Genomic DNA, 18,937 nt, shown 5'->3' on the forward strand with positions numbered 1-18,937 from the left:
GCAGCAACTCAGCCCATGGTTAGCATTCACTGTTCTTCCTGGCTCGAACAGCTGCTTTGGGGAGTAGCTTGGCAGAAGCTTTGTTTGTAATTTCCTTGAAAAACAAGTCTGAGTGGCATCTTTTTTTACAGTCCATCACGGCTCTGAATATTTGGACCCAAGCGCACAAAAACAGGATATAAAGCTAAGTATCCACGTCTTCACCATCTTTCTACTTTCCTTAATTAAAAAAACAGTTGACGCTGATCAAGTAAATTACTGGTTTTCAGTCTCACATACCTTATTAATTTCAGATGAACAAAGCACCAGAAGTATCTGTTTGTTTTCTGTTTTGCAAAGCACTAATTACAATAGCCAAGGTTACAAGATTTAGACAGCTTCCTTCCTTCTCTGCTGCAGTCAACAATATCGGAGAAAGAAAAAAAATAGTGACTAAAAAGAAAAACATTTTAATTCATCTTAAAGGCACAAACGGATTTCAAAATACCTGTGACAAATACCTGTTTAGATTTGACTTTATGAAACTCTTGGTATTTTAATAATGTGATTTTTTTTAAAGCAGAAAATCCAGCAGAAAAAAAAAATTATTTAAGATTGATCTTGAATAGGGAAAAATACATGGAAGAAGCAGCTGTGCTTTGCAACTAGAGATATTGTACATAATTTGAAGATCAGACTTTTCTTTCAAACTCAAGCCATTTTATACAAAAACAGAATCCAATTTCACCAGTTTTCGAAATATTTTAGAGATCCTTCCCTATCCCTAGCTATTACCACAGTTTGCCTCAAGGCATTGCTTTCCTTTTGACTACAGCCTCTAACTGCCTTCAAGCATACAAAAACTGAATTGCTGTAAAACTGCACTACTCTGTCATGCATTTGAAATCCTTGGGAAAATTGTGATCGCTTTACAGGGGCTCTGTCACTTATACTATTTAAAGTATAAAATGTCTTTTAACGATATACAGAAACCCCATTTCCAATTACTCGCAAAACTGTAACAACACTATAAAAATGCCAGCATTTACCAACAATTAATGTACATATATACAGCCCATTTAAAGTTAGGGAAAATCTGTGTGTTACAGCACAGACTACTGGACTGCTAAGAGGTTGTTTTTTTAAATAGTTCAGTATCTTCAGGGATAACATACATACTCTATAGTAGGACAGCCTATATACATGAGAAGGGTGGGTTAAAATTAATTGCTTGACATATGAACCAATCTAACTAAAGAGTGATGTGAATCCCTCAGTGTTCCACTGCGTTGCAGTGAAGTACACTCCTGCCAAAATCTCCAAAATACTGACTTAACTCTGAATACGTAGCCACAAATCTTGATTCTCTTGACTCTTCTCCAGCATATTTTGTCCTTATCTGTTTGTATCCCTAGAGAAAAGCATCAATTGTATTAAGCATAGAGAGGCTCACAAAAAAAACCCAAAACCACTGCCACCACCTCCACCAAAAAAACCACAAACCAAATAAAAAACAAAACTACATACAAAGGAGAAGAGAAAAACCAGTTCCACAGGCTGCTTTGAGTATAGCCAAATTTCCTCTCTGGATATCTGGGTTTATTGATCACAGGCTTGAACTTTTCACCCCTTTAGTAGAACAGGCTTTCTGATCATCTCAGCGTGATGCTCATCTGCACACAGAGGCTTCTGCTCGCGGGTATGATAATGACTAACATTAATCACATAATGCTTTTCCCATTAATGTTTGCATGTTTTAAATGAGAAAGCTACTGCAATTGCTTAGCCTTTTTTTTTTATTCATAATAATCCAATTAATCAAATTTATACGGGCAATGTAAGTGTATAATTCAGCCCTTCTCCACAAATGTTAATGAGCCAGTGACCTTGTGACGGGTAGCTTCATCTCAGTCTCACACTGAGAGCTGGAGGACGCAAGCCACTGAGCTTCACAGCAGCAGTGTCTCAATGTAATTTCAGAAAACAAGCACTTGGAAAGCACATGCCAGAAACAAGTAGGTCTGGATCACCTTAATAAGCCAGAAGCCCTTAACTAGTAACTCCTCAGTAGCATCCCTCCTTCATTTAAACAAGCACGGTTCTGTAACACAGCCCTTGCAAGAACCAGCCTTTTCACACTGCTAGCTATTTATAGCTATGAAGTCAGCAACATCAAGCAGACCCAAACATAGACAGAGCACCACAAAAGTTCAGTCTATGCTAGAAGTGAAGCCTGAGCACGACACTGAAGTTGGAGCTGTAACAGAAATTCACCAGACTAGAAATGCAGATCTAGAAAACTAAAGTGCTACCTATTTACCTCAGCCAAACAGCCAATAACTGACCAGGTAGTGAACAAGAGTACCCAGTTATGATATCAAACCACAAATATATGTAGTTCATGATTGAGTAAAATCATATGATGATGATGGTTCATGTCTGTGTAACACTGCAGTACTTGAACAAATGACCTTACCATAACCTATACTTTTCTATATAAAGTTCCTACACTGATCTATACTGAACAAACTTTTCCTCTTTGCATCCAACTAGCTAAGGGAGAGGAATAATCAAACTTATGTACCCCTAAGTGTTAATATTGAACTTCTCATCTAGAAACAGCAAGTCAAGATATCCCTAGTGCAAGCTTAAGATCTCTGGAACTACTGTTGTCAAACTGGCATCAAAGGCAAGCATCAGCTTTGCCAACTTGATGGATGTTTGGTGAACTGACCCAAGTTGTGTTTTAAGTAAGGTTACATACAGCCTTGTACAGACTACAGAAACAGCAAATACGAAGAAAGCTGCTTGGTACCATTTTAAACTAAATTAGGAGCCATGAATCTAGAGGACAGGGAAGAGAAATACTGCAGGAAGATGGAAAGAGGAGATTTTTATGTGTTTTATATAAAATATACAATGTACAGAACAAGCAGTGAGATGGCACATCAGAGGCAGGGCCCAATTCCACAGCCCTTGTGCACTGTGCTTGCTAACCTGGGCAGTCCCTTTCGGAGGGATGCAAGATCCTGTGATCTTGTAAAACTGCAGCTATTGCTACAAACATGCTCAGAGATTTAACAGATGACAAATTTCCAGTATGAATTCACATACTTGATGTATCTCTGTAAAGGCCCTAATGAAATGTTCCAAAATCAGGGCTCTTTACCCAAGGACATTCCTTTATTTTCTTATTTTTACAAAGTTGCCTTTATTTTTTTGCCATCTTCAACAGCAGTGGCCTGCCTCACAGGGCACACACACCCCTGCAGCTCCTTGGGTTTATGCATTTCTCACATCTGCTGTAGGGTAGAAGGAAGCAGGTTGCTTGATGTCTTGAAAGCCTGCCTGGTGCCATCATCCACCCCAGGGCACACTTCTCTCCGTCTGTTTTATCCCTACAAGCATCCCTCTCTCCTAAAGCCATTCCATGTCAGAACATGAGCCCTGGACACATACAGCTCTCCCCTCAATGCCAGTGGGGCCCAGCTCCTGCTTGCAAAATTCATAGAATCATAGAATCAGCTAGGTTGGAAAAGCCCTCTGAGATCATCAAGTTTAACCATCACCCCCGGACTGCCAACTCCACCACTAAACCGTGTCACATAGGGCCTCATCTAAACGTTTTATTTAACACTTCCAGGGATGGTTAATTCCACCTCTTCCATGAGATGCTGTCCCTGAGGGGCTTTGAATTCTCAGCGAAAACCGGGAAAATAAACCCTCCAACCAGAATGAGACGTTAGAAAGACAACGTTACTTCACTACAGTACCAGCTGCATAGGGGATTGGTCCACCCATCTTCAGTCCTTGTTGCCTTGTCCATGACTATGTCTCCATACATGATGGAATATCATTGAATCACAGAGTGGTTCGGGTTGGAAGGAACCTAAAAGTTCATCCAGCTCCAACCCGCTGCCATAGGCAGGGACACCTTCCACTAGACCGTGTTGCTCCAAGCCCCATCCAACCCGGCCTTGAATACTGACAGGACGAGGCATCACAGCAGCTGTTGTGCATGGGCTCAGCCTGGGCTGAGCCCAGCGTCCCATGGAGCATTCAGCGCTCTAACTGCTGTCAAACACAGCTGCCGCAGCGCAGCACCCACACGGGTATCGCTGCCCGGCCCGTGCCGGCGCTGCTGTGAAAACGCGAGAGCCAAAGGCACCGAGCGTGCACACGCAAGGCGGCGGGCGAAGCTCGCAATGGCTCCCGGCGCCACCACCACCACCATGCTAAACCCTCTCAGAGCCGACACTGCACCGGAAGCGGCTGCGCTACCGAAGCAGGCGGAAGTGACCTCAGAGCAGAGCTTCTTCCCCGCTTCCCTCCGTGCTGCTGGCCGGTGTGTGCGGGCAGCGTGGCCGGGGCCCGCTGTCCCCGGCAGCGCTCCGCGGCCGAGGATGTCCGTGCCGCCGCTGCAGCGGCTGCGCCGGGCGCCGCGCCACCTGCTGGTCTGCGAGAAGGGGCACGCGCGGCACGCGCGCTCGCGGCACGCGGCGCACGTGCGGGACCACGCCTACAACTGCCGCGTGAGTGCGCGCCGCTCGCCGCCTGCCCGCCCCTCGCGCGGGCGCGGCTGCGGCTGCTAACGGCCGTTGCCGCGGGTGGGCGGCGGGAGGAGGGGACCCCGCTGAGGCGGTGGCTGCCCCGGCCTTGGGAGGGGGTGCTGGGGAGCCGCGGGAGAAGGGCGGATGGGGGCGTCCGTGCTGCCTCGGCCTAGACCGGAGCGCCCCGGGCGGGAGGGTCCCCATGGCTCTCCCTGGCAGCCCTTAACGGGACGCTGTGCTGGCGCTTCACCCCGCGCCAGGTTGCTTTCTGGAAGGTTCCTCCTTGTCAGGGGGCCGGTGTGCCTCTTTTGGGGGAAAGAGAAGAAAAAGGAAAACTGGCCCCGTTGGCTTGGTGGTCTCGCAGGGTTACACAGCACCTTGAAGAGGGGAAGACCATGCAGACACAAACTAGAAGAGAGGTGGGGGGGTGACAGTGCTGCCCGCCAAGTCATACAGGGAGCAGCATCCACAAATTCCCAGTTCGAGCAGAGGGCCTGAGGGAGTCCCTCAGCCGGGAGGGACCTGGCAGCAGGTGTACCCTGAAAGCACTCGGTCTCATGCTGTCCCTGCCTCTGCCAGAGTATCCTGTCATGCTCTCATCAGCTGCTTATTTGTTTTGGATGACTTAATGTGCAAAGCCCAGTTTCTGACAGCTTGCTCTCTTTTTTTCGACTGTTGCAAGTTCCAGTCAGATCCTCTTGCCATTTCCTTAGTAATTTTTTTCAGCAGCTAATTAGAAAGGTTCCTACTTGTGTGGCAGGAAGCCCGTCTGTCAGTTGTTACTTCTGTTGTGTATGTGTGCAAAGGGAGATGCAGACCTGTTCTCTGAGAGCTTTTGGGGAAAAACGTTTGAGGGATAGAGGGAGAAGGATCAGGGGGGCTGACCTTTATGCTGCTTGGGCACAGTTGCTGGGAAGCATGGTACTTGCTCAGGTAATAGCGTTTTCTGTGGTCTCCTGGGCTTAAGAGTTCTCTTGGTCTATGAAACACATACAGGCATGCTTTTAAACAAAAGGGAAATTAAAGGTGGGCAATGGGACCAAAAGACAAAAATGTTGAGTGTAGTAAGAAAAGCTAGGTACTTGTCCCTTTTGAAAGTCAGTTTTCTGCCTTAAATTAATCAGAAGTAAGAGCCTTTTTTGTGAGCCCATCTTCAGGCTTTGCTCTGATAGTCTGTTCGCTCTTCTGACCTCCAAAGTATTCCACACAGGAGAGTGCATTGATTTAAAAACTAGTTGAAATTCTACTTTGGTCTTCAGTTTTCCACTGAGATTACATAAATGCTTAGCCTACATTTTTAGTTATAACTGCTTCCTGCAGCAAAGGCTGAAGGAAATGTTTCAGTGCAACATCAAGCTAAATTTATAATGACGTGAAACAAGATCTTAACTCATGCTGTGTAAAGCCATGCCTTTACTTAACACCTCAAATGCTATTGTATAGCATATAAAATGCAAAAAAACCCAGCCCAAACCCAAATAATGTATTTAGAGAACCTAGAGACTTTGTGCAAATTGATACATTTTGAAGACAATAGCCTGATACTGTTTTTTTCTTCATCTCATTTTGGTATAATATATTCATGTCCTTGAAAAGTAGAGTTTTTATTTTGTATTTCTTGGTTTTCTTCTAGAATAGATTTTAGGATATGATTTATATTACAGATATTTTCCTAATAGGTGTCTTTTTTGATCCCTGAATGTGGCTTGCTACCTGAGGTGCTGAAAAGCACTATTGCGGATATTGGAGAGTACTACCTGGTGAGGAATTTACCGGTTCATGAATTGGTCGCTCATGATTTCATTGATGCTTTTGTGAAGAAAGGTAAGGAAATCACAACATGACAGATGCAGTAATAATACATTTCTTTTTCATAGCACAATAAAATCTATTTATATTTCTTCCTTTAAAGGAAGGAAAAGTACAAAGAAAATTTTGTATTAATTTATCTGCTTTATTCTGCTTTGTTATGTGTCAACGTTTGTTTGCACCTGCTGGGTCCAAACATTTTATGATTGTTCCCTCTTCATTTCTCCCTTTGCCATCTTAGTTTTGCAAACCGGCTATCAAGAGGGCTTCCATGCGTCCTCATACCCATTTATTCTACATCTCATCTTTATGCTGATTCCTGCAGAAATCTGCTCCCTTCTCCTTTTCTTCATATTTCAGCACAGAGTGGTGTTAGCTGTGTTCCACAACACGCAGTAGAAAAAGAGAAAAGATGCAGGCTCTGCCCAGCCAGCTCACTATTGCATACTCAGAGCATGCTATTTTAATCTAGCAGGGCCCACTTGTTTGGCTTATGATAACTAACGTACCCTTCAGATGATTGCCTGGGAGGAAAAAATAGCTTGAAAGGGGAAAGAAAGGAGAACAGAGAACATGTATATGAAACAAGAGAATAGATGTTTACTTCCTGGCTGTGGGACTGTCTTCTTATTTCCTTTAGTCTCATTAAAGTTTTTTATGCCAGTAGTTTTATGGAACCAATATGACATTTGTACACAGCGTTTACAGGATCTGATGCTTGTATTTTGAAAAACCATTGGTTGTGGCAGATAATGCAGCAAAATAGAAATGTGAGCAACTTGACCCTTGTCTTTATATGAACTGATTATAGAAATGTGTCTGGGGATAAAAATGGGGTTTTCAGTTTCTGAATGGTAGAAAAGAACTGCGGGTAGAAAAGAACTGCTTTAATATTGGGACATATTGATAATGTTACCTGTACTACAGGTCCTTCAAAACAGTGCCAATTCAAGGTTTATAGTTCATAAAAATAATAACAAAATGCTCTTTTGCTTGAGAGGGTGAAAGAAAGCTGATGAAAACACCACAGTCTCGAGTGATTCAAATGGTATTTGGCATGTTAGAATATCTTAAGGTGAATCTTTCATATCGTCATCTCTCTTTAGAGACTCCAATGTCATTGTTTTCTGCTTTACTATTAAAGGTTCATGCTACGCGCTTACCTATAAAACAAAAATTGATCAAGATAATACTGCAGCTCTGCTACCAAATGGTATGTTTTTTTGTTTTTAGTAATACATATTGATTATGGTTTGGGGATTTTTTTGAATGTGAACTGGAGAACATAATGGTGGTTATACTTACCAACTTAACCAGAAATACATTTGGATCAGGAAAATCCTCATTTTAACTTTTTTTTTCTTCCATACTGTTAAACCAGCTTCACTTATGTATAGTGTCCAGTTGTCAGTGCTTCGGCTGTAATTGTGAATGCTACAGAAGATTGTTTTTACGAAAACATTGCATTTCAGTTTCTTGTTTCCTACTGGTCTTAATGATGGAATTTGTAAAAAAAAAAAAAAAATAAAATAAAATTTCAGCACTGCTTGGGAACACTTTTCTATTTTGAGAATTATGTAATGTGTTAAAATGCTCTGTTTCCGTTCCGTCACAGTTTTATGACAAAATGTCAGGTGGTATTTTGCATGCAGAGAAACTAATGAAGTTATTTGGGCTTCAGATATGTCTTTATTTCTGTTTAACATTGTATTACATGTAATAGAAACACAAATCAGTCTGTCAGCCCTCTAGCCTCAGGCGCTGTAATATGCCAGGTGCCCATCAGGGCATAAGTAAATTCACATTCTTCAGAGGAGGAATTCTTTATGTGCTCTTTTAGCACAGTCCTAGCAAAATGGAGACAGTGATTGAGTTTGTATGATAGAGTTACTACAAGCTACTCACAATTAATGCAGAGACAGCACTACAGTTCTTGGTGATGTCACCATTTGAAATCTTCAGCGATGGCCTTATTTTTTTTGTATTCTGTGTTATAATGTTACTTGTACAGTAGAACCGAAAGACTGTAGTAGAGATCTGTTACAAAGTTTTGTACCAAGTTGCATCTGCCAGATTTGGTTTATGAGCATGGAAGTGGAGTTGTTCCAGCATGTATCTGCTCATCGCTAATAAGCATAGTTTACCGAATGTGAGGAATCCCACTAGAGTTCGAGGAACTGCTTTTGTATGTTTAGTTGAGTGAAGTGTGCATGAGTGTTTACTAAATCAGAGCCAGGTGTAGTGTAGAGTTCAACCAACAACACAGCAAATAACAGGGTACAAGTGGAGGAAGGATTGAGCAATGAAGGGAGATAGTACAATAAAAGGTATGGCTATCTCAGTAATAAGATTACACTCTTCTCATTCTAGTTCATAAGACCTCTTTAATAAAAGAGTAATTGAGTTACAACACTTTTTTTTTTCTTTTTTTCTAATGGTTAGTCAGGTAATCTATTTATATGGAGCTGAAGAGTTTGGAATACATTAATAATACCATTGATCCAAAGCTAACATTGTATAAAGTGTATGGTTCTCACAAGACTTCAAAGGGAACTAAGTAGAAGATTGTATTAAGGTTTGTTTTGTTTATAGGAAATCTAATTCTGTCAGTGGATAAGGATACTTACGAGGAGCTTGGACTGCAAGGTCGCCCTTCTAAGTATTCTGGAAAAAAAGTAATGAGATATAGTAAGTATTATTTATATTAACAGTGCTTATTTCAGATCTTTTGTTGTGATTTTTGTTACTATTATTCTTCAGATATCTCAGATATATTAGAATTCACACTAGTTGATGAGTAGTTACATAAAACTGTAGAGGAAACTTGCTATCAATAATAAGAATTTTGGCAAAATGGGACATCATTTTACCGTTCAGTTTGTCAAGTAATAAAATGTATCATGAAATTTCCGTCTGAAAAATAAATGTAACTTTATCCTGGGATCCATTCAACAGTTGAAGAAGTGTCATTGCTGTATATGTAGCTTTTGATGTCAGAAATTCTAGCTTTTCTTGCTGCTAATGTCTTGCCTAATTACCAAGGTATTTCTAAGGCTCTGGTTTGGGATTTCTGTCAGTGCCATTACAGAAGGAATCTGTCCCTCCAGCCACTAGAAGGCAGTTTCAGATTATATCAAAATAAGGACAGCAGGAGGTAAATGTTTGTTTACATAATGAGTCATATTTGCATAAAGATGTAAAGGTGCATATAATAGGTGAAAAGTAAGTTTAAAGTTCCTTGATTTCTTTGGAACTTTTTAATATGATAAACTTTTGAGCAACCTGGTCTAGTGGAAGGTGTCCATGCCAATGGCAGGGGAATTAGAACACAATGATCTTTAAGGTCCCTCCCAACCCAAACCGTTCTATGATTTTTAATGAATTTAATATTAATGTTTATTTCAATTAGTTAACAGTTGCTTTTGTACATTTTTGCAGTTATAACTATTGACTTGACTGATTCCAGCTTTCATCCTGATAGCAAGAAACATAACAGAGTGCTTTGGGCCTTAAAAGAAAAGAAACCTTTAGAGTTTGACTTCCTACTGGCTTGGTATAATACAGGTAATAAGAACTAAATGTAGAAGTAAAATCTAACTGACATGAAATCCAAACATTTTTAGTTTACTGTTCTTTTGTAGTGATTGTCCAAATGCATTTTTAGTGGAGAGAAAAGTTAGACTAAAATATGTTTGTGTGGGGGTTTTTTTATTTGTTTCGTTTATTTGTTTGGGGCTCTGTGTGTGTTCCTTACTAAACAGCAGAACATTTCAGTCAGGAATGCAACAGTGATTTGTAGTAGATACATTAATTACTTCATTTCCATGTCTCTGGATTGCCCTGGATTTCTGGGTAACTTTCCTTATTTCATAGTGCTGACTCATTGTTATAAACTTGTGACATATATAACCATTAAAAATACAAATTTTTTGAGTTTTTAATATCTGTAACTTACATATTTGGTATAATAGTTAAGATGGGGAACTTCAGTTCATCACTAGCTATAGCACATGTACAGAGTCCCTATCTCCATCATGTTCTGTGTACACTGGTGCGGACACAGTCCCTTTTTATCATTATATTCTCAAGCACTTGTTTGAGACTGGAGGAGAGTAAGAGGTTGTTATAAAAAATGTTATTGTCTCAAATCACCTTTCTTCTATTATTTGTTTATCTACTGTTTGCTGGTTACATTACTTTTCCTCTGAATTCAAATATTGTTCTTCCTCTGAGGGCCCTTTTCGAAGTCCTCAGTTCCTTGTATTACCTCAGAACTGGCTGTATCTAGGGATATGTAGTATTTACATAGAATTGTCACAACCTGCATGAGTCTGTACTGCAAAGAAAAATAAAATGGTTTTCTTTGTCATGGTTGCGTAGCTTTTAGTGTGGTTCTGCTTTGAGTCTCCACACTAGTGAGAAGGGATGTTAGAGAGGTCCCCAAGAATGCTTTCCCATCTGCTCCTTATATTGTTACTTTCCTCGTTCTTCGGGACCAAGTTTGACAGGGAGTTAACTGATCTGAGGAATTAAAGCTGCTTCTAAGATCCTTTAGTAGTGTCCATGTTTCACTTTAGTTCTTCACATTTCCCCTCCCCCTTTTTAAGTACTAATCATACAGTAAGGACTCTTCCTTGTTTGTCATACAGCAGTTGTTTAGGGGTTGCAGTTCTTGTCCTTGTAGTCTTCAGGAAAGAATCATAGTCAAGACTTGCTACATAAACCCACCTGAGGTGGTGTACCTTCAGGCTCAGCTTGCTTAGATTTATTGATCCTAGGCAGAGAGCAAAATGCCTCTAAGGCTGGTGAGTTTCTTGTGTTTGTTGCTGCCAGTGTTAGCAGCATTCAGGAAGATCAGCATTCATTTTCCCTCACTTTCTTATATCCAAAAAAGGGGTAAGGTAAATAATTTCCTGAATATTGAGTTAAATCTGCATGCCTTTCAGTGCAGGAATCTTGTCCTCATAACACATGAAAGACATTTATAGCTTTTTATTAATAGACATGAGACATTGTGTGTATTCTGCTGGAAGGGGAAAAGAGCTGTATTTTGTTGAGCTAATCCATGTCCTCTGTGAGCATTCCGTGTTCAGCCTTCCTGCTGATAACTGCTGTTCTTTGCTATGGCCAGCAATACTGCAAACCTATAAATATTTGCGTCACTTTCCAAAAGCACGACTTCTTGTTTTCATACCTGTTTTTCCCACTTAGTAGTCCTGGCACCAAGAAGAACAGAAAAAGGGAGTATGGAGTGTCTCATGTCTTCGGTGACAGAGGGAAAACAATCGTTTCTTCTCTATTTCTGCAATTTCTATGACAATTCTAAATGTTTATTAGCTGAAGTTGACTGGTCTCCAGAAAACTTTGTCAGTGTGCCTGCTGGTTGTTGACATGGAAAGCTTTGCTGTAGCTAGTGGAATTATTCTGTTGAGTCTTGACTGTAGTCTCTGGTATTTCCTTAAGTTAGGGCTATAGCTGAGGCTCTTATGTGCAGCAGACATTTAAAATGTAGATTTCTTTTTATATTTGACAAAGAATTCTAATATTATGCATCGTTTGAACCTGTTGGTCTAACAAATGCCAATAGGAAGTACAGGCTGAAGGAAAACCATCTGATCTAGCAGACTTGAGACTTAAACATATCTATATAAAAGCACTAAATTAACAAGAGTTTGATGGCTGCCTTTGTCACTGTGCCCTTTGGTGCTTGGACAGCCTTTTTTGAAGGATGACTAAAAGGGATCAGTTTAGCCTCCTTTTTCTACTCCCCTAAATGATTGTCCTTGAGAGAAATATGGCTGATGGAGTTTAGGCAGTCCATAATTTTTGACAGCAATTCTTGGATATTGTGTTCCCAAGTCTCTGTATGTGGATATAGAACAAGGATTCCACAGAACTCTGTCCTGTTTTTGAACTTCTTCTGTTTGTACATGTATTTCCTGCAGTATTTAATACTGTGCTGGACTTCAGACTTCTTATGAGTAAGGTGTTATTTCTTGGTCTCCTAGAGACCCATTGTTACTTTATGAAAACAGAATACATTATCTGCAATTTCAAATTTAGGAGAATTGATTCTACATCAGTTGTCTTACTGCTTCAAAAAAAAGTTGGTTGATATCTTTGAATTTGCAGTATGCTTGCTTAGGTTAGGCTTTCAGTCTCGGGTACGTTTTGGAAGCAGTTTGCATATGTTGCCTTCTATGCACCCTTTCATGCCATCCTTTTCAGGAACACTCTGAATTCCTCTTTCTAATGAGTCCACTTTATTACTTGGCCAGTTAATTCTGCTTGAATTTCCTATTGTCAGATCTATACTTAGAATCATAGAATCATAGAATAGTTAGGGTTGGAAAGGACCTCAAGGACATCTAGTTCCAACCCCCTGCCATGGGCAGGGACACCTTACACTAAACCATCCCACACAAGGCTTCCTCCAACCTGGCCTTGTACACTGCCAGGGATGGAGCACTCACAACCTCCCTGGGCAACCGATTCCAGTGTCTCACCACCCTAACAGGAAAGAATTTCCTCCTTATATCCAATCTAAACTTCCCCTGTTTAAGTTTGAACCCGTTACCCCTTGTTCTGTCACTACAGTCCCTGATGAAGAGTCCCTCCCCAGCATCCCTATAGGCCCCCTACTATAATTGCTAATTAAATTGTAAATTTACTGAGCTATGTTGAGTTGCTGGATCTTACACTAATTTTTATTTCCAAGAAGATAAGGTAGCTGAAGATTGTATGGGTTTTGCCAGACATAACAGCGTGTAAGCAGATTTACACACCACATTTTCTTGTATACATATACAATAGTTTCATGTAGTCAGTACTCCTTTTGTTTCTGTAGTTTTGTAACAGCTATTTGTGTTGTTGTGTTGTTAAGGTGCAGAGGGATCAACGTTGATGTCATACTTTTCAAAAAACCAAATAGAGACCCTGAAGCCAAAAATAACATTCAGCACATTAAGGGACTTGCAGTGCCCACTGTTACAAAGTAATGAACTATATGGAAAGCCGGAGGAGTCCTGCAGTACAGAGGAGCTGTTTGAATGGCTAGGTGCTGTCTTGAATCAAGTTAGCTTGTAAGTATTTGGATTCGTTTGATCTTTAAATACATTTTAAGTAAGGAAAGCCACAATTTATTTTAAGGAAGAGTTGAATAAGAATTAAGACACATTTGTAAGTGGGAAGTCTGTTACGTGCTTAAGCATTTGTTGTAAGTCTTGAATAACTTACCTGTGTTTGTAGGGGTACCCATGTGTACTAGTTTTGGTTGAGAGAGAGTTACCTTTCTTCGTAGTAGCTGGTATGGTGCTGGGTTTTGGATTTATGACCAAAACAGTGTTGATAACACAGTGATGTTTTAGCTATTGCTGAGCAGTGCTTACAGTGTCAAGGCCTTTTCTGTTTCTCGCACTGCCTTGCCAGTGAGTAGGCTGGGAGTAGGCAAGAAGCTATGAGGCAACAGAGCCATGACAGCAGACCTCAACTGAGCAGAGGATTGTCCTACACCATATGGTGGCATGCTCAGCAATAAAAGCTGGGGAGGGAAGGGTGGGAAATGTTCAGAGTTACAATATTTGTCTTCCCAAGTCACAGTTAGACAGGATGAAGCACTACTTTTCCTGGACATGGCTAAGCATCTTCCTGATGAAGGGAAGTAGTAAATGAATTTGTTAGCTTGTTTCACTTTCTTGTGCAACTGGGGCTTTACCTGTTACATTGTCATCTCAACCCATGCATTTTCTCACTTTTACCCTTCTGATTCTGTCCTCCATTGCACTATGGGAGAGTGAGTGGGCAGCTGTGTGGTATTTAGGTGCTTTCCAGGGTTAACCCACAGCACCATGACATCTTGTGTATTAATTGCTTGGCCGTTAGTTGCTTCAATATTAATTTACATGATATACATAGTTACTATTTATTTGGTATAAGTTTTGATTACTAAGATTTCCTGTAGAAGATTTAAAGTAACTGTTGGTTTTGTTTGTTTTTTGTGTGTTTGGTGTTGTTTTTTTTTTGCCCCAGAGACAACAAATCGTCTAGCTTCTTATCAACCTATTGCTGTCCTCAGCCGAACACAGTTGTGGAAAAAGCTTTTTTGTGCACAATCACGGGCTTTATAATTCCTGAGAAGATAATTCAGTTATTAGAGCAGCTGTGGTAAGGACTGACAGGGGTATATTACTAAAGCACTTGTACTCTAACACTTCTTAATTTTTGAAATCACTCTTAAATTCTTCTTTTCAGTAGCGCTGTTAGAGGTAAATAGCGAAATACACAAAATGAAGAGGTTTTTTAATTGGGAAATGAGCAGGTAGCTTAATGTTGTTATAATAAAGCAATGAACAATTTTGGATACTTAAATTTGAAAATGCCTGCCCTGTATTCTAATAATAAATTTGCTTTTCATCCTAATTTCTAAGAAACAGTGACTCTGCTGAGCTCCTGCATTTTTCAAATTCCCTGTCTATGAAAATCAGATGATCTCAAATATGTCTCATTTAGTATTTTTAACTACTAATGTGTCCTGTGTTCAGCTATAACAATTATTTTCCTCCTTCTTAGTAGCTGGTACAGTGCTGTGTGTTCAGCTTTAGTCTGAGAAACGCTTATAATATATGAATGTTTTTGTTGTTGCTAAGTAATGTTTACTCCAATCAAGGACTTTTCAGTCCCTCATGCTCTGCCACTGAGGAGGGGCATGGGAAGTGGGGAGGAAGCAGGGACAGGACACCTGACCCAAACTAGACAAAGGGGTATTGCATATCACAGCACGTCATGCCCAGTATATAAACTGAGGGGAGTCACCTAGAAGGCTAGATCACTGCTCAGGTTGGGCGGGGTATCGGTATAGGTTGGTGGGTGGTGAGCAATTGTATTGTGCATCACTTGTGTTTATTGGTTTGTGGGGTTTTTTTAATTTCCTTCCCATTTTAGCTTCATATTCTCTCCCCATGTTATTTCACTTATCATTATTATTATTGGTGGTAGTAGTAGTAGTTCTGTATTATACTTAGTTATTGGACTGTGCTTATCTCAACCTGTGGGATTTACATTCTTTCAGTTCTCCTCCCCATCCCTCTGGGAGCTGGGAGGGTGGGAAGAAGATGGAGAGTGAGTGAGCAGCTGCATGGTTCTGAGTTACCAGCTGGGCTTAAACCATGACATGGTGGAAAATATGATAGAAATCTCTTTACGATACCAAAAAGAGTATCACAAGATCAGGTGTAACATAGGACACTAGAGAGTGATGAACAGGGTAGCTGTAGATCTAATTCAGTACCAAACTACCTGATATTAGTGCATCATGGATCAATGTGGTATCTGTCTGTATTGTGTATTAGTGCTCCTGATAGTAAATTCTGGAAGCTCCTTGCTCCATGTGTGAGACAGTGCTTGAAATACCTGGTGGCTAACAGTTGCAGCACTGACTCATGACAATATTGCTGTTGTTTTATCTGGAATATGATCATTACTCTTTGAGCAATTTTCAAATCCTATGCAGAAGGCCTCCCTGGGCTAGGCTTGGAACACAAATTTCCTTGGCTTTTATTCTCCTCTTAAGAGCAATGGGTAATGTCTGGCTTTGCTTATTTGTAATCCATTTTCTTCCTGGTGGTAAAAATATTTGTGTCATCAGAGCCTGACTATGTTTCTTCCTCCAGTGTCATTTTTCCCTGATAGCAACTGTTGATAGTCAATGTTTTAATTTTCTGAAAGACATTGCATGCTGTAGGAAATTGAGAACAGCTACTTTACAACTTAGAACTTTCTCTTACTGCTATAATTTGCAGGTTTGCCATGTCTAAAAGTGTGGTAGCAATAATCAAGAGTCAATCTTCTTTTGTTTCTGGATGTCTTCTGATGGAATATTTTCTCTTGAATTAATGTATTATGGACTAAAATAGGTTCATTTAACTGTTAATTATTATAATCTCCGCTACAATGCCTGTCTCTGACTTTTTGTGCTTGATACTGTATACTTGAACATGCTGTCTATTCAATTATAATTATTGATTACCTTGTTTTCTTCCTTGCAGTTGCTATTTTGGTGAACCAAAACTGGCGTATTGGCTGACCTTAACTGTGCATGGCTTTGCAGACAGCCCTGTTTCCTGGAGAGAAAGTGAACATGGTTTCCACAAGGGAGGAGAAAACTTGTACAACTTTGTCATTTTCAGAAATCTGGACTACTGGCTTCAGATGGCTGTAGGAACTAATGATGATTGTCCTCCATAAAGCTACATCTACAGAAATTGTTTTCTAATAATCCCGTGTTACTGTACAGAAACCTAATAAGATAATTTCTATAAAAGGAATCAGGTAACAAGTTAAGTACTGAGGAGAGGCTGTATATGTTTTTACATTACTTATAGCCTTTAAAGGATGACCTACAATGGAAGGAGTGGAATTTTGCTTCTTCACTGTCATACAGTGCCTTCTGAAAGACTTCACAATTCTAGCTTTAAGAAGATGTTTTGGAGAGTTATAAGTACTCGGGAATTGACTGTAGGTGGTTTCCCTTTATCCAGAAGTAATTTTGGAATTTGAGAGTTAGTTTTACAGATTGCTAGCTAAAATATTTGTGGGGAAAAGCTCATTTTGGGATTTAGTGTTTTCTTTCTTTACATTAAAGATCTGTAAACCCTTCAAATTCATGTTTTAGACATTTCAGCCTACATGCTGGCAAATAAGAAAAAAAAAAAAGGAGGTGAGGAGAAGGAGGTATGTGACAGTGGGAGGAGCACCCATTAAACATGGAAAAAGGGAAGGCTTACTGCTGACCTGCTTTTTTTATTTAGCACATTAATGTCATCAGAAAGAAGTTGATTGTTAACAGGAATGCAAAAGGCTGCTGCTTCCTTTCTTAACTGACCTACACACACTCACACCACCACCATCCCCCAAAAACCCCAAACAACACTACTTTTTAAGTAGCTTATGGTTCTTGCTTACAGGACAACTTGTGGAGATTTCACTGTCATGTTATTGAAGGCACATTTCTGGGAACAAGTACCTCAAACGATGCAGTTGAAGTGAAATGGATTTTGTTAACAATAAGCAATAATGCTGAGTGCACAGGCAGCTATAAGGAATGCAGGTTAGTGCCTGTTGAAATCAGTGAAAGGCTGGATGGTGGTTTGGAGGATGGGCGCAGATGGGGGTCGTTTTGTTTTTTGTTTTATGGAATGGGTGTGTATCATTAAGTACCAATGCAGTGCTAAAATGGAAGTTGTCCACTTGATGGAGCGAGAGATTGGTAGTGGAAGTTAGAGCATGTCTGTAGTGGAAACATCAAGATCTCTTATAAGGGTGAGTAGCACAGAAAAGCAGAAGGACCATGGGAAGCAGTTGATCTTTATTTTTTCATCTGTTTATTTGCTTCATTCAGTAGGAGAATCACCTTGGATGCTTTACTGGATAGTATTAGTCATACACTTCCACTAAACACAACCCCTTTTGCTCAAGTTTTGTAACATGTTTCACAAACACAATTCTGATGAATCAGCAAACAGTTTTCTAAATCTTTATGCTGTTTTTAAAAACTATCCTGCCACGAGATGTTCCCAGTAGGTTATCAGGAGTAGAAGTGCCACCTTGTCTCATGTACAGACAAAGTCACATGGTCACAAACTGAATGAACAAGAGTCTGGGAAACTTCTTGGCTTGACCCTTTACAAGTAAATACTTAACATGGCTAGCTCAAACACAATGCTTCATTATTATGTGTCAGTGAAATGGCTTCAGTTGTCGGCTAAAGTCTGCTTTTGAAAGTGTCTGTGGAGAGGTTATGCCATGTGTCAACTTTCACAAAAAAGAGACTATAACCAGAAGTGTCTTCCTTTTTCCTCTTTATCACAAGGTCTTTTAAAAGCTTGGGCTTTCCTGGAAGCAAAAGTTCTAATGCAAAGTTAAAAATCTTCAATCTTCATGAAAAGTTGAATGACGTTTGTAGCTGCTCCAGTGAATGCACTCATCTTTCCGTCAGATTCTAGCAAATTTTTTCTCTGACAAAGCATAATGTATACTGCTTGGGGAAAGAAAAATGCTACCTGGAACAGGAGAAAGGAGTGAAATCTTATGCATATGCTTCACAGTAGTCCCAACAGGAGCGCAGCAGCTGTGGCTCTGAAATGGCAGCAGTAGGAGCAGGTGAAATGACTTTTCTAATTGGCACCTGATTGCAGAGATGGGATTGTTGATGTAGTAGCTGCTGCAGCAGCAGTGCTAGTGGGTGTATGGTGGTAGCTTCACTAGGATGATTCTGGAAGGCAAGCTGAGGAGCAGGTATTTCAGCAATATCAGTTTTCCCCAGCATGTGAGTATTAATGTGGGTCTTTTACAGAAATCTTGGGAAATGAGATTGGTCAACAGTTCCCTTTGCCTCCTGTTTACACAGGCAATGGGCTGTATTTCTCAAAGCTCAGTGTTACAGGCAGTCATTTGGCTATGCTGTTTCCTACAATCCCTGTTGTCTTATGGTGGTTGCTTTAAATGGCTTTTCCAGTTAAGTAAAGGATTAAAATGCTGTCTCTGAATCCTGTAACTTGAGGTGCTGAGTAAGTTTCTAGCTTTTCTCGTGCTTGCTGGGCTTT

At 40.4% G+C, this 18,937-nt stretch overlaps 1 protein-coding gene across 2 annotated transcripts; it reads left to right on the plus strand.

Moving 5' to 3' along the window:
- The first annotated feature begins 208 nt into the window (after positions 1-208).
- Positions 209-17,112, plus strand: RPP40 (ribonuclease P/MRP subunit p40). 2 transcript variants are annotated; one of them, XM_065667428.1, is made up of 8 exons: positions 209-4,511; positions 6,209-6,353; positions 7,483-7,551; positions 8,931-9,026; positions 9,777-9,902; positions 13,222-13,420; positions 14,367-14,501; positions 16,382-17,112. In XM_065667428.1, exons 1-8 carry the CDS (start codon positions 4,185-4,187, stop codon positions 16,578-16,580), a joined length of 1,296 nt encoding a protein of 431 aa, XP_065523500.1. In that variant the 5' UTR covers positions 209-4,184; the 3' UTR covers positions 16,581-17,112. The 2 variants fall into 2 exon arrangements, with proteins under 2 accessions (XP_065523500.1, XP_065523501.1); XM_065667429.1 differs by lacking the exon at positions 209-4,511 and adding an exon at positions 4,570-5,462.
- Positions 17,113-18,937: the final 1,825 nt, after the last annotated feature.

Source organism: Lathamus discolor, chromosome 2 (genome assembly GCF_037157495.1).
Source record: "Lathamus discolor isolate bLatDis1 chromosome 2, bLatDis1.hap1, whole genome shotgun sequence".
In the NCBI taxonomy this organism is placed as follows: Eukaryota; Metazoa; Chordata; class Aves; order Psittaciformes; family Psittacidae; genus Lathamus; species Lathamus discolor.

Bases quoted from the DNA above. Each gene is read 5' to 3' on its own strand.
- RPP40 (XM_065667428.1), top strand. From the start codon at position 4,185: ATGGCTCCCGGCGCCACCACCACCACCATGCTAAACCCTCTCAGAGCC. The intron at 9,903-13,221 runs GTAATAAGAACT...TGTGTTGTTAAG, and splicing joins ACTGGCTTGGTATAATACAG to GTGCAGAGGGATCAACGTTG. The intron at 14,502-16,381 runs GTAAGGACTGAC...TCTTCCTTGCAG, and splicing joins CAGTTATTAGAGCAGCTGTG to TTGCTATTTTGGTGAACCAA.